Source organism: Nelusetta ayraudi, unplaced genomic scaffold (assembly GCF_046127955.1).
Source record: "Nelusetta ayraudi isolate G7.1 ecotype Tasmania unplaced genomic scaffold, CSIRO-AGI_Nayr_v1 ptg000013l, whole genome shotgun sequence".
NCBI classification, from domain to species: Eukaryota; Metazoa; Chordata; class Actinopteri; order Tetraodontiformes; family Monacanthidae; genus Nelusetta; species Nelusetta ayraudi.
The window spans coordinates 3,745,911-3,761,149 of NW_027466063.1; the positions used below are offsets into that span (position 1 = coordinate 3,745,911).

At 43.7% G+C, this 15,239-nt stretch overlaps 1 protein-coding gene across 1 annotated transcript in view; it reads left to right on the forward strand.

Moving 5' to 3' along the window:
* The first annotated feature begins 133 nt into the window (after positions 1–133).
* faf1 (Fas (TNFRSF6) associated factor 1) overlaps positions 134–15,239 on the forward strand; it is a 53,072-nt gene continuing 37,966 nt past the window's right edge. Inside the window, exons 1-7 of the mRNA XM_076022920.1 lie at positions 134–459; positions 1,958–2,026; positions 3,937–3,983; positions 5,891–6,177; positions 6,275–6,366; positions 6,825–6,916; positions 13,635–13,740. Of these exons, the coding sequence (XP_075879035.1) occupies positions 400–459; positions 1,958–2,026; positions 3,937–3,983; positions 5,891–6,177; positions 6,275–6,366; positions 6,825–6,916; positions 13,635–13,740 (753 nt within the window). The 5' untranslated portion in view covers positions 134–399. The remainder of the gene's footprint in view (positions 460–1,957; positions 2,027–3,936; positions 3,984–5,890; positions 6,178–6,274; positions 6,367–6,824; positions 6,917–13,634; positions 13,741–15,239) is intronic.

The window sequence follows — 15,239 nt, forward strand, 5'->3', positions numbered from 1 at the left end:
GTATTTTCAGGGGTTACAATATTTCTTAGGTCTAATGGCATGGCCACAATCTCATAGCAACTGAAAAAAATAACTCTACTATTCTCTTCGCGTCTTCTGCCGTTTTTTTTTTTTTTTTTAATTTTTACAACAGCAGGAGCCCCTTTACGTCTTGCCGTAAAGCATGGACTAGAGATGACAATAATGATATGAGATAACTGAACGTTGCAACGCTACTCCACATTTATATGTTTATGTAAAGCTGCTAGATTCTCATAAAGTTGAGCATTTCAAATTTACAAACTTCTCGCACGTCTCCACATCATAGAAAAGTGTTTTAGTTGTACTCAGTGTCCCCCCGGTGAGTCGAGAAGCGACGAGAGCCAGTGGAAGAAGAATTGCTTTTAGCCAGTCATTGCCATGGCCTCCGAGAGCGTCGAGAGCAACATGGACAGAGAAATGATTCTAGCCGACTTTCAGGTGTGTCTCTTTTATATTTGGTCATGATGTTAATCGTGCCAGGTAGCGGGGGTTTTCGCCATTGTTTTATTACCCTTGACAACATACACGACATGACTGACGTCGTAAACAGCAGACCTATGCTAAGCTGTGGTTTGCTTTGGCTAGCACACAAAGCTAACACACTGACAGCCTGCTAGCCGAGCCTGGAATGGGCATCAGCGTTAAGATCTAAACCGAAAGAAAGTCCCGACAAAGATGTCAAGACGAACTGCGGCCGTATTATTGTTTTTGGACCGTTCTGGGGTTTGCCTGCTCGACCCCACTGCGATTTGTTAGCATCCAGCTACGTCGCTCACGTAAACTGCAAACGGTCCTTCTCTGTTAAAAAAAAATAAATACATTAATTAAAATGAAGATTAAACCCTGATAAAATGTTTAAGTATTACTTTATATGACCCGCGATGTAGCCTGGTATTGGGTTACTTGGTTTCTATGTAGGTTTAATGATTATGAAATCCGTAAAAGTTGTGGTACTGACTTGCTCACGAGCTAGTGAGCATCTTGTCTGGTGGGTTTGTTAAACAGTCTTGAATTTTTTTCTTTAGCGTTAACACTTTTCCCGTAAAATGCACACTCTTGAGTCAAATTGCCTGTGTCGACATGTCGATCCCATGGCTAATCCTTCCGTTGTAACAAGTTAATAGAAACAGTGAAACAGTGAAAGCCTGACGGATTTAAATAAGCATCAACAAGTTTTCGCAAAGCTCTCTCTTCATTCCTCTTTTAAACGTTTCTTTTTAAATACCCTTGAATAAGTAAGTAAATAGCCATAATTGCTGTTTTGCCGTATTCTATTCAATTGGGCCCTTGGTGAAATAATGCTAAGCTGATAATAGGTATCAAACTTGCTTACACAATTAATTCAGGCGGGACTATGGCTTGTTTGGATGACTTTTCTGCGAAGTCAATATGGCCCCCATGATTGCATTGCATCTATAATTAAGTTTAGGTCCACTGGTGTGTGCATTTCAGTACCAAAATAATAACACTGTTTTCAGCTCTAAAAGAAAACCAGCCTGGTATGTCATCTATGGTTACATGAGATGCAGGTCAGAGCTGGAAAATACTGTGAAACAATAGAAAAAAAACACAGAGATAAATAGTAATTTGTTAGCAGTCCTGTAGTGTCATTAAAGACAAAACATATGTGCTGTGATATTGAAACAGTGATTAAAATGATTTATTGTGCTTTGCTTATAAGGACATATCAATATTAAATGGCCTTTTTTGGTTTGTCACAGCTGTTGTGGGTTTTTAGATATGAATGTGATTCCAAAATGCTGCTTCTACTCTTTAAAACAATAACAGAAATGCAAGACTTTGTTACTTTTGTTCTGGATTTTTTTTTTCTTCCTGTCATCTGGTCTGAATGATTCTGTGACAGGAGCATAAAAATCAAAACTGGTGCAACTCTCCACTAACGGCAGACTGTTTTTGTCTTTCTATCCACTTTCAGGCATGCACCGGAATTGACAACATTGCAGAGGCAATCACCCTGTTAGAGCTTAATAACTGGGATTTAGTGGTAAGTTCATTATCTGCAGGCTCTGGGCTTTGCTGTTTGACAGACAGGCCTTGTCTGTCCAGAGTTCAAGAGGACATCCAATAAATCACTTCCTGTGCAAAATCATTTAATTCTAGCCTGTTTTCTTAGATGGACAACTTGCCCCTATTTAGGACTTAGAGTTGTAGTTCAGAGGTGAGATACACTATGAGTTCTGCTAAGTTTGTATGAATCAATGATGAGTCTTAAAAAGGAGACCTTTCACGGTGCACACATTGGACAGGCTCAGTCTATATTTAGGCCCGCTCTTCAAAGCAGGCTCGCGCGTCAGTAGTCCAAGCAGCGGCAGCACAGACAATGAAGCCTCTGGATGCTCTGCTGTGACAAATTTGATGACACACAGTTGCTGGTTGTGGCTCACCGATGGCAGCAAATTGGCTTATTTGCATCTGAAAGCTGAGAGCTAGCGATGAGCTGGCTCGGTTAAAAAAAAACACTCTGACCAATACATATCCTGAACGGTTTTCCTCTTTTGCAGAGCAGACCTTTTCCAACTGATTTGACTATATTCAATAGTCAAATGACGACCCATACTTTATAGTCAAGTGCATTGATTTATTATGACATTTTGTGTTTGACTGCCTTTACTCCTTTGACCTTTTTTTTTGTTTCCATTTCGCTATTGAGCATGAAATTGCCCCCAAAACAAACAAACATCCCTGAATAACTTAATTAAAAGTAAAAACTGTTTGGTCCCATATAGGAGCAGCGTTGCACAAAAATAAAACCTAGATTTTGAGAAACTGGCACAGTTAAGGCATGTTTCCACTTGGTGTCGGCCCGGTACGGTACAGCTCGGTTACTTACACTGGCTAGACGGTTCCAACGGTTACCATTTCAGTCCTCTGGTTTCTGCTTACTGCAAAAATACAGTGTCTCAACTTCCTGCTAAAAGTGAGTGTAACTTCTGCATCTTTGAATAGGTCAAAAAACCAGCTGGATGTGAGGTAAACTTGAGATTCGACAATTTCACACATTTTCTGAAAGCTAGAGCAAGTAAAATAAGTAAAAGATGAGCTTTTCTGATGGGCGAGTTGCACAAGTGTTTACTCTTACTTTTGTTTACTGTCTTTTTTTTTTTTAAAAAAAACCTAAGTAGAGAGAACGGAGCCAAACCTGAGGCAAATTCCCTTTTTGACATGTACAAACTCTCAAACAATGCTGAAGAAGGAAGGAAAAACTATTTTAAGTTGTGACCTGACCTGTCATGCCACAATCACGTGGAGAAATGGAACAAAAATCTCTTTCTGTTCCATTATTTCAAAGTTGCAGAATTGCAACTTTGAAATAACCCCCAACAGTCTTTCAACCTTCAAACCTTTTTTTAATATATCATGTATATATTCATGATATATTAATGTTGTAGTATTCGTTCATCCAGTCCAAAAAAATCCTTTTGTAATGGAGCTTTAGAAGAATAACTGCTGCCGGAGCTAACGCCATTTGGCTTGTCGTGTGTCAAACAGTTGGGTTCAAACAGATCCAATCAATTGTCCGTTCAAACAAAAGCTGCAACTGGTCGCTGTCGTGTTTGTTCCTTCAACTCGGTATGCCAGACTATTAGAATATTCTATTGTTCTCTGTCACATCTTTGGATATTCAGTGCAGCATTGTTACGTAAAGACAATGTTACAGATCAACATGAATGTGCTTTGTACATAGATGGGATGAGCTAATTCTGTCGCTGTCGGTCGTCTGTCATATTGGCCTCTTCTGATGGAGTGAAACACAGAAAGAGATTGTTGGTTGAAAAGTTGCTGACATTTACAAAACTCAACGCTCACCTAAGGAACCAACGTCAGTGGATACAATGATGGGTCAAATGAACAATAACATTACAACAGCATTGACTTGTGTGCTCTATCTTCCAGGCAGCCATCAATGGAGTGATTCCACAGGAGAATGGCATCTTACAAAGGTAATTAAAAAGTTCTCAACCTCTGAAATTTATTTTAACAGATTAGTTGATTCTGTCACAGATAACCTTGAATTTTGAATTCAGTCAACATACATATCAGTAAAGGCGCTCAACACTCTCCACACGGCTGCTTTTATGTTACACTGCCACTGCTTCGGTTCGGCTGCAACAAAAGCTACTAAAACTTCTGGTTGAGTCCTGCACAGTTTCACTGTCTCTTTCAGTGGCTTTGAGTCTCTGGCTTGTCTTATAAAGGGTTAGTTTACTCACATGAATGCCCAGACCTGATCCCAACCCACACAAACTGGTGACGCCAGGTTAAGACCTTTGTATTCTGTGTGCCGACTTGTGTGCAAGTGTGTGCCCCCCTGCATACGTGCACCGGCGTGGGGTTCAGGCCCTCGGACCGCGAGTATACTGGGTCTTTCTCAGGGCCACGCATTGCAGTGAATGGAGCAGGCTGGCAGCGCGGGCAGCAGCCAACACATTCAGTAAGAGGGCTGGCAGGGGGATGACTACACTGGCAGCGACCAGTGAACAGACTCTCATGACGTGACTTGAGCCGCAGCCAGTCGGGAGGGTTTGTGCCAGTGCTTCCGTCTAAAATGCGTCTCCCGCGTGTTTGATTTTGGAAGCAGGCCTCTAATTGAGGCGGGAAGGGGCTTTTCTCGCTGATCAGTAACCAAAATTTATCAGAGGCAACTGCTTTGTTTGCTTTTCTGACGTTGAGGTGCAGAGTCCTGTTGCTCTCTGTCAGCGATCTGACAGTGAGGTGCAGATTAGGTCAGCGCACTCTGAGCGCAGGGTGGCAATCAAACAGCCAGCAGTGACAGTTTAACAGCCCCTCGGTGCTTTGGCCAAGTTTTGATGCCGTTTACCCGTTGCAAGAGCTATGTGGACGGTCATTGTTTTGGCGGAAGTGCAAAAGTCAAATTTGCACTTTGAAGCTTCTTCATGTTTCATAGTGTCACTAGAATATCTTTCATGTCTTGGTGAACTTCTAGGTGTAGACTGACACCATGGCACATAACTTGCATTCACTCAGTCTAAATGATCTGGGTCACCATCTGGACAAAGTACACTATATGTTTTTTTCCCCCCCAGAAGTGCCACTTTAAGCATTAAACATTAAACTTTTTTATTTTATTTATTTTTTAGATTTTATTGCATGTCACATCAACAAAACAGTCTAGTCTCATTCATTTAGTTTTATTCAAGTTTATCTGATGTTTAGACAAAACAGCTTGATGTCTTTGGAACCTGTGTGTGTGTGTGTGTGTGTGTGTGTGTGTGTGTGTGTGTGTGTGTGTGTGTGTGTGTGTGTGTGTGTGTGTGTGTGTGTGTGTGTGTGTTGCATCATGCTAAAAGATTTTTGAAATAGTTTCATCATGTCTTTCTTCCTTTGTGCAGTAGTGCATGAGATTTGGATCCTTCAGTTATTTTGTTGAAATGGTGTGGCCAGCTCTGTCATGATAGAATTAGGCTGGACTGTCTCTGACTACTCTCTCCCCACTCACTGGAGTACATCCTATTGAATAGACAATTTGTATGCATGTACAAACTGAAGAAAAAAGGTTTTTGGGCCTTATGTTTCTGCAGATAGTTGAAAAAACACACCTCTGTTAGCATGAAGAAGGCTAGAATTATTATTAATAGTTATTTAGGAATTATTTTCTGTAATATGTCCAAAAATGCTTCACTTGGTCAGAAAAGAGATTGTATTGTCCAGCGCTTAATGGGAGTTTTTTTTATATTATTACTTCTTGCTGCAGCCTTTGTCCTTTGGAAATTAGATGACAAGTTAAAGATGAGAGACGGAATTAATGAAATAAAACACTTGGAAGCCGTAAATATTCAATCTGGTTTAATTGCATTATACCGTTTTCCTGCTCCTCCTCCCTGTACAGTAACTTTTCCAGTGAGGTGAGCCAGGGCAGCATGTACGGACCTCCAAGCCAATCAGAAGCAGCCGACGCAGCAGCGGCAGGCGAGGTGCCTCCGCCCTTCTCCTCGTCTTCAGCTTCCTCTCCTCCGTCGTCCTCCTCCTCCTCCGACGCCGCCGCCGCAGCAGCTTTTTGCCCCAGCAACTTGTCCTCCCGACACATTGTAGAGCGTCAGTCTCGCATGCTCAACTTCAGAGTGGAGTACAGACAGCGCACTGTAGAGCTGGTAGTGGAGGAAGCCAGGACAGTCGGTAGGTGCTCCTCAGACAAAAGTTGAACCTGCTCACACAGATTCTTTTTTTTTTTTTTTTTTTTAATTCATTTCCTTTACATAAATGTGACCCACAGGTGAAATCAAACAAATCCTTGAGACAGAACTTGCAGTTCCTGTGTCCAAAATGCAGCTGAAGGGATGGAAGAGTGGAGATGTGTCTGACAGTGTAAGTTAACCCACTGTGTAGAAGGAAATGGAAGGAACCAGACAATAGAAACAGCTGATCACGGATGCACATTTTGCCTTCTTGAATTGAAATGTCAGTATTCCACCTGTACACCTGTTCACCTCCATTTGCTTAACAGTAAGCTGAGTCGATGTGAAAAGAGGTGACATGTCAACGTTTACCTCGGTTTTTCAGTCGTGCGTGATCTAATAAACTCCAAAATGTGACTCTTCAGTTTGACCCATGGTCTTTATCTGCTATACTCCAAGCCACCACCAGAGGGCTCCACCTTTGAGAGATTGGTTTTTGTACATACAACAAGTGAATTAGAGGCAGATAAAGGCAGTTATTCTTCAGTCTCTTGCCCTGAAAGTGAGACATTCATCCTTCAGAATCTCATTGTCAGGCTGACCTTGTCGACGTTGCACTTCTGCCTGTTCTAATTTCTGCCCGATCAGACGCCGCTGAGAAGTTTACACCTGCCCAAGAACAACAGCCTGTATGTCCTGACCCCGGACATCGCCCCCAGTGCCAGCACCAGCAAAAACAGGTGAGCACCCCAGCATTCAGAACCCCCCCTACTCTTCCCTCTCTATTACCTCTAACATCTTACAACTGACACTCCCTATTCCCCTCCCCTCCATGCGAGGATTAGCGGTACCTTGCAGTACCCAAGATGAACACGAGGTGGCAGTGTATACCTATTTTGAGGGACATTCAGGCCGGCAGCATCACATCAACTACCGCATTCGTTGGTATATTAAGAGACATTTGACCTTTCCAGTGCACATTCATTTTCTCACATCCATTGTGACATTTTGAGAGGGACATCTGCTGCCGCAATCTCCCGCTGCTGTGTAAATAATCATTTTCTCTGCCACCTTTGTTTGAAGCCCGACAGTTTCTGTTTCTTGCAGAAGGTTGTTTTGCATCTTACTCGTCTTCCTCCACTGTCAAAGTCTCCAAAAAAGGTTTTCCTTTCCAACTTGTCACAAACCTCTCACATTAGGTTGAAGCAGCCACTGAAACTTGGCATTCGTTGTAAAAGCTTTGCTGTTGGAATGAGCTGTTCCAGTGGTGGCAACGTGTCCTGCTGAAATGTCCGGTAGCTTAGTGGAAAATCAAGGCAGTAATACTATGACGGGTGACAAGTGAGACTCAGATTTAATACAAAAAACAAAAAAAACAAAAACATACGGAAGTAGTTGCCTTCTTTTACATTTATTTGTTTTGCCCTTTTTTTTTTTATTAACAAAATATTTGTCAGGTAGTGTTTCATATTCTGATTACACATTTTGACCATGTAGAAAATAGAGCTCAAGTGGGCTAATGATATTTACATCGATGTAAAATTATGCCTGTGAATTTTAGGCATTCAAATTCACAAACACTTTGCTGCTGCTTTTCAAAAAAAAAACAGAAAAACAAACATTTTCAATGGTAAAAATAGCATATAGGCTGACGAAAACAGATCCTTTGGTCGCAGTTCTCTTGGACCGGATGACTTTAAAAAAAAAAAAAAAATGCCTCCATCAGCCAGAGCCGTTTATCGCCCCCTCACGAAACGGCCCTAGTTTGTTTGTTGACAGTGGATTCAAAATTAAAATTGTACTGTAACTCTCGCCACAGTTCCCCCGTTAGCAGCCAAGCAAGCGTCCACATGTCAGCAGAACAGTTGTAAAAGAAGTCATTTGGCAGTTTGCCGCGTTGCCTGCTAGTTAGGCTAAGTGGTAGCTATATTGTGTTGGCAGCTAATGGCTCTCTCTCTCTCTCTCTCTCTCTCTCTCTTTCTCTGTCTTCCATCCCTCGCCCCCTCCCCTCCGCCCCATCTCGTCTTCACTCCCCCTTCCCTGCCACCAACTGCTGTGTCTTTTTAGCGGCACCGTTGCCATTTCTACAAGTGTTATCGATATCATTTTGGGTGTCAGGAGCTCATTATCCTGTGTCGGCTATTTTGGTGGAGGACAGTTGGGGCTGAATGGAGTGGGTGGCCCTTTTCTACTGAACGAACACGCATTTGTATATAAACCTGGGCGAGTGTGAGTGTGAGTGTGTGTGTGCGTGCGTGTGTTTGTCTGCGTGCGCGTGGTGACCCTGCTGTCACACTTGGAGAGGTGTCAGATCACAGCCAAGTGGTGGGGAGTGGTCCCCCGTAGCGCCACTAGACAGTCTGGGCTGCAATTTAGGAAAACTGAAGACACGCCGGAAAGCCCACAGCAGGTGAAAAGCACAAGTAGTTGGTAAATGGAAATACAAATATATTTTTGAAGAGAGTTTGTTGTTGTCAAGATGCCAAGAGTGTACTTATAAAGTATTTTAATTTAATCTCGTCTTCCTCTTCACCTCTGCATTATTGAAAGGAAAACTATATAGATCAATCATTTATTCAGTTTATTATCGCAGCAATGAATATTAATCAGAGGCCTGTCTGCCCTCACACCGTCTTAATAATCAGGGCAAATGGAGCTGCACTTCAAAATGTCCCCGTCGCAGCTGTGCGACACAGCAGCCGGGTGTCCGTCCCAGCTCCGCTTCAACCATATGCATGCAGTGCTGTCAAGGCATTCACAGAGTATAACTGCAATATGTTTACGTTTCCCTAGAGGGAGGTTGTGGAGACTGCGGAAAGGAAAAAGGTGCCGTCATTCCAGGGAGAAGGCAGTTGGTGGGCTAAAGTTTGGCCAGGTTTATTTCTTGTGCCGTCACCGCCATCGACCCGCTGCCGTTTTCTCCTTTAGTTGCCTCCGTTTGACAGTTTTTCATTATCTCCAGTGTAATATTTGCCATGGCTTCTGAGACCCTCTCACTCATTTCTGCTCGGGGGTCTTGATATACGGCCCAACTCAACTGCTGTTTCAAATCTAATATTGCTGAGATTTTTTTTTATTTATTTTTTATCTCTTTTACTTTTTGTTTTTCACACTTTCCCTCCTCCATCCACACACGCCGCTTCAGGTCATGTGACTTTGTTGCACGCTATATGAATTGTAAATGGAGTTTCCTGCACAGTTTTTTTTAACTGTGGTTTTTTAACATACCACCACTTAAAAACTTGAGTTTTTAGAAATTTGCGTGAGACGTTATTTTTCATTCACAATTTTAATATTGTTGGCAATGCACCAAAAATGTTTCCTTCGGTTCTCTTCTGACTTCTTTTTTTTTTCACTAATCTTCACCCTTTCTCTCTTTTTTATAGCTTGCAAATTGAAATTGACCCCTTATAAATCAATAAAACACATCTGCCGTACTGCAAGTGCTAACAATACTTTATGGGGTTTGCCTTATCACTTTTCCACCTCGGTTATATTACTTATTTTTGCTGATGATGAGTAAACTATCCCACAGAATTAATAAATAAATTAGATTTTAATGGAAACAATAATTTCATAAGTGGTTTTAATTCCCAAACCCAACATGGGGAAATACTGCTGACCAGTGGCTCATTTTCCATATTATACCAAAATAAGCAGCCACACAGGAAGGCTCCTATTCCAGGACTCCTACTTGCGTTTCATTTTCATAACGACGGCACAAGACATGTTAAAACGCCGCCAGCCTGCATTAAACAATTTAATTAACTTGCCGTCAGAGTTGCTCTGTTTACATTTTGCTTTTCATTTAGATGTGGAGACGGGATTAAAAGAAAACTGGATGTGTTTTTAAAAAAAACTTTATATCTGCTGGATTTATATTTAGGCTTTGTGTTTTTCCACCATTTTCTTCCGTTAATACTAGAAAGAAAAGTCAAAGTAGACGATAGCGCCAGGGGTTCATTTATGTCTGTAAAATTTACTGGTTTCTGTGGAACGACATCTTATCTTTTCATTATTGTCTTGTTTATTTATATACATATAAAAAAACAGTACTGGTTGTTCTGTGTGGCGTGTAGAGCGTGCAACTCTACCTTTGTCTCGCACACTGCTGTGCTCCTCCGCGGTTTGTCGTCTGCGGAGGCCTCATTTATCCACCTCAAATTAAATTCTGCCGTGTTTATTTGCCTCAAATTGTTGCTGCGTAAAAAATGCAAATGTCCCACATCTGATAATGTCCCTGGCAAATGACTTTGTGGTGCTTGGCTTGTGCAGTATAAACCAAAGCGACTGATTAAATAGTGCCGCGCCGCCGATCTCGATCCTGCTGAGTAAATTCCTCTTAGTCGTCCTGTTTGATTAGAAACAAATCTTGATCCTTTGGTCGCAGTTTTTCCGCAGAGCGCCAGTCAGGTGCTGATGCGGGGCGGCGAGGCGCTGTTCACCGACGGCTGCGGCGCAGACGCCAGGTTTGGAGAAGGCTTTTTTTTCTTCCTTTCTGTGGCTATGCTGATGACTGCCTGTGAATACAAGCGGGTGTCGAGGAGGAGCTAGTCTCTTGCATAAATGATGAAGGCCTGATGAATATTTCAATGCAGCCTGTTTCTCCCCCTCTGCTCAATCCTCCGCTCGGCTCTGGGGGAACATATTTGCCAAGAAAAGGTTATTTAAATTTGTCCCCTCAAAGAGATTTAGGATTGCGAAGATGATTCATTAGGTTTTGTGTTTTTTTTTTCTTCTCTATTTTTTCTATTTTTTTTTAAACTCGAGCTTCCGGATCCGCTCCTTCTCCGCTTCCTGCGTGTGTGTCAGCTATTCGGCAGCAGATGCTTTAGGAGGATAGCTCGACGTTCGGGCTAAAGCTGCCGTTGTTTGAATTGTCAGACGTAGCTTAGCATGGTGATTAACTTTGGGACACGATGGCAGACCAAAGCAGCGCGGCGTCTGAGTCTTTCCGCATGCTTCTGCTCTGTTGCGGATGCAGAATGTGGAGGAGGTAAGACCCCAGCCGTGTGTGTGTGCACGCGCGCCTCGCGACCTCCACTGCACATCTCCGAGGGGGGAAGATGGTCACTTCCGCACGCGCCCTCTTGGTCCGTCCGCGCGTCTGCTTCTGTGTATTTGTGCTCGGCAGGCGCACATCTCATTGTGCGCGTGCGCGCTGGTGTGTGTCTGCGTGCGCCTGTTAGCGCTCGTTTAATAAGGTCTAGAGTCTGCTCTGTGCCACAGGGACTCATAGCTTAGGCGATGGGCTTACCTCAGAATGAAACCAATCTGTTGAGCCTGCTCCGCTCCCCTGCAAAACGCTCCATTTTCTCCGTCCATAAAGTTAAATGACATTTTCCCTCCCGGTGCCCTTGACGCCGTGTCAAGTACCTCCGGAGATGCAGGCCGACCCCGGTGTCACAAGTGTGTGTTGAGCAAGGAAGGAGGCCTCCGAAAAAGCGGAAGCAAACACCGAGGCGTCCGAATTTGGAGCCTCCCCCCACCCGTCGCTTCACGGAGGAGACAGCTGCTTCGGGGGGAAAAAAAAGAGAGAAAAAAACCCGTCAGGGCTCGAGCCAAAGAGATATTAGATTTGAAACATGGGTGTTTTGTTTTCACATGAACTCGCAGGCTCCTTCAGACAGATGGGGAATGGAAATATCTCATTATGAGAGGCAGATTTCCCTCCTATTTTGGTTTTGCGGGGGGGCACAAAGCGAAGTGCGGGATTTCTGAGATCATTTTAAAAAGGAACTATGCACTCAAAAATAGCTCTCCGGTCTGACTGGCCGAGGGCCGGTGAATGGGTTAGTTTGTCTTCTATCTCAGCTGATATCGGATTCAGCCAATACTGGCTCAGCACTGTGTTCAAACATAGTCATAATATTAGCGAGGTGCTTGTTTGTGGCTCCTACATCTTCTCATTTCTCTTCTTTCTCTCCCGGTCTCTCATTCTCTTTCTCTCAAACACACACACACACACACACACTCTCACACACACACACACACACACACACACACACACACACACTGACTGAGTGATGCATGCACATCTCTTCCATCCGTCTGCTCAGCCCCATTACATATGCATCCACCCTTCCCACTCCACACATTTCCAATCTTCCCCGGTTAGCTACAACAAACATTACATTTACATATTGATTTCGTAGTTTTAGTCAATGTAAATATGCTGTCATTACAGTAAATTTGAGCTTCTGTTAACATAAGCTCGTCCAGATCTGCGCAGATTAAGGGTGTGATTGCATAATTAATGCGTGCGCTACATAATAATTCCCCCGTCCCTGTCCCCCTCACTCCACTCCTTCTCCTCTCCTTGGGTTCTGAGCCCCGATTAAGTGGCGGCTTCGGCCCTTAAGCCTCCCATTGATATTCAACCTCACAGACCCAACGTTTGCCCAAAACGCTACTTAACCTCACAGCTTATTGCAAATGAAGCTTCGGAAAAGTTGATTCCTCCACCTCCTCCTTCCTCGGCGGTAAAGAACAAGAAGTTGTCCGCCTCGTTCACAGTGCGTCCGTCGCCGTGTTGTGCCTTTGAGCTGGACTCTGTGGCAGGAGCCTGCAGTTTCAATGCAAAATCTCAGATAATAGTACCAGAAAGTTATTTACCAGCAGCATCTCCCAAACATCATTCACCTGTCTGATTCGTCCATCCATCCATCCATCCATCCATCCATCCATCCATCCATCCATCCATCCATCCATCCATCCATCCATCCATCCATCCATTATTTAACAATGTTTTCTTTGCTACATAATTGCATATACATTTCTCATATATTTGATGTCTTCAGTATGTATCTGCAATGTAGAAAGGAATAAAGATAAAGAAAAACCATTGCATGAGAAGGTTTGTCCAAACTTCTGACTGATAGTGTAAGTAATTATAGAGGGTGAGATGAGACTTTAAGGCAAATGGAAAGTAGTTTGAGCTTCCTTTTCATAATTGGCCACATATTGAACCAAATCATTTCATGGACTCTATGTCTATGGCCGAGGTTGATTTAAAAAAGCAGGAAAGATAATTTTGCTGAAAGCTCCTCGGGGTTCTGAAAACAGCTGCCAGGCTTGTCCTCAGTTGGCTTTAGAGGTTGATGGGCTCCATGCGGTTCCTGTGCAGGTGGTCATAGCCGTGGCAGCCTGCTGTGCTGAGCGCAGCTCTGGCCAGGCTTGTTATGACACAACCAGGGAAGTGGGTGACTGGGCCCCAGACGAGGCACCCACCTCCCGGAGGAGCAGCAGGCTTCAGCAGGCTGACAAGTTTCAACTTGCCTTTTATTTAACTGAGTCGCTGTTGGTGATAATTTTTGTTTCTCTGCTCCTGTATTCCTCCAATTAACATTCTGTCCTTCACACACACACACACACACTCCTCCTCTGCATCAATTTCGTCTTTTTAAATTTACGCCTGTTTTCTTGTTATTATCTCCCTCCCTCTCTCTCTCCATTCAGTGCTCTCCAAGAGTCGCTAAACCAGAACTTCCTGCTCATCATCAGCCATCGTGAGGCGCAGAGGGACTACAACCTCAACTTCCCCGGCTCCAGAACCATACAGGAGGTATGACGTCAGCCTCACACGTGGACTCAGAAAGTCACTTTGCCTCCCCGGCCCAGTGAAAAACTCTCGCCAACTCATCCACCGGCTCACACATCCATGTTATTACGCTGCTCGGTCCTCGTGTCCCATAACACGGCTTTCATTCCATTAGCCAAACATTGCTAGTCTATCTCAGCCATCGATTCATTATTCATCACAAATGATCACATTTCCGCGCACATAATTACTCTCCCAGCTGTAGCCTGGTACACCCTCCACCCACAATGGATCTTTCTCTCCCTCTCCCTGCAGGCGAGGCGACCGTTTAAATACTAGACATTGTTTGATCTTGCCGCACGGCACGGCCGGCAATGGAGACAGAGTCCGTTCATTTTTCTTCATCTGAAACTAAACAGGAGATTTGGCGGCGGATGAAATATTTATTGCGACTCATCGTGGGAGCCAGTGTGAAGACGGTGCACTGCCGCATCCACTCGTTGCCGCCTCTACGGTTCAGTACACGAGCCACAGTCTCTCCGACTGCATCGCTGCCAGATTAGTACAAATGGCCGTGGCTGTTTTGGCTGCCGCTCGTCTCAACAGGCCTCAAAATTTGGAAGTCAGCAAGGAAGAATAGGCTGGAACAAAGTGCTGCCATTAGTACTTTTTAATTATTTTGTTGTTAGTGCTGGAAATGTGGACTGCAGGTTCCATGAAAGCAACAAACTCTCAACATATCATTACTTGAACTAATGATCCACCGATAAGTAATCTCAAAATGCATACATTTATATGCTTATGTACATCTAAAGTGTATCAGTAAGTAAGTAAGTAAGTATCCTGTATTTATTATATAGTTTATTTATAGTTTTGTGAGTGTAGGCAGGTGCAATTAGGTTGACCTGATTATTTTTTATTCTTCTTACCTTACCGTAATATATGGGCTCAAAATGTTATTTCCAGTCAATTCCATTTCTTTGGAGTCTTTTTGAAATTCCAAAGTTCTTTTTTTCGTCATCTTCTTTATGATCTTTATGTATTTTTGGGTCGCAGCGAAAGGCTTTTCTCACTTTCCAGTTGTTTTTTTTTTTTTGCTCTTGCACTGAGGAGCTCACGCGGCTCCTCAGTGCGAGTGAAGATTACTCTAATAACGACCAGGCTACTAGCCGAGCCTGTAATGGTGCTAATTGAACAGATTAGTGCAACCACTGTCTGAACAGGGGGGGAGGCAGCTCCCCTCTTCTTCTCCTCCCTTTGCACACCTCTCCTCCCTCCCTCCCTCCCTCCGTCATCTCTCACCCGCTCCTATCAGGCAGATGGTTTTGATGAGCACCCACTGTGAACCTTAAGTGTTTCTGCTGGGATTACAAACACTGGGGAGGGGACCCCGCGGTGTGGGAGGGGGGAACCATGGACACCGAAAGAAGGCGAAGGCCTGTTGGCCCGGTGGGGGGTGCTGTAAGAGACCACAGGGGGGAGCGAGGGAACAATGTGGGCTTAAACAGGCCTCCATGTTGCGC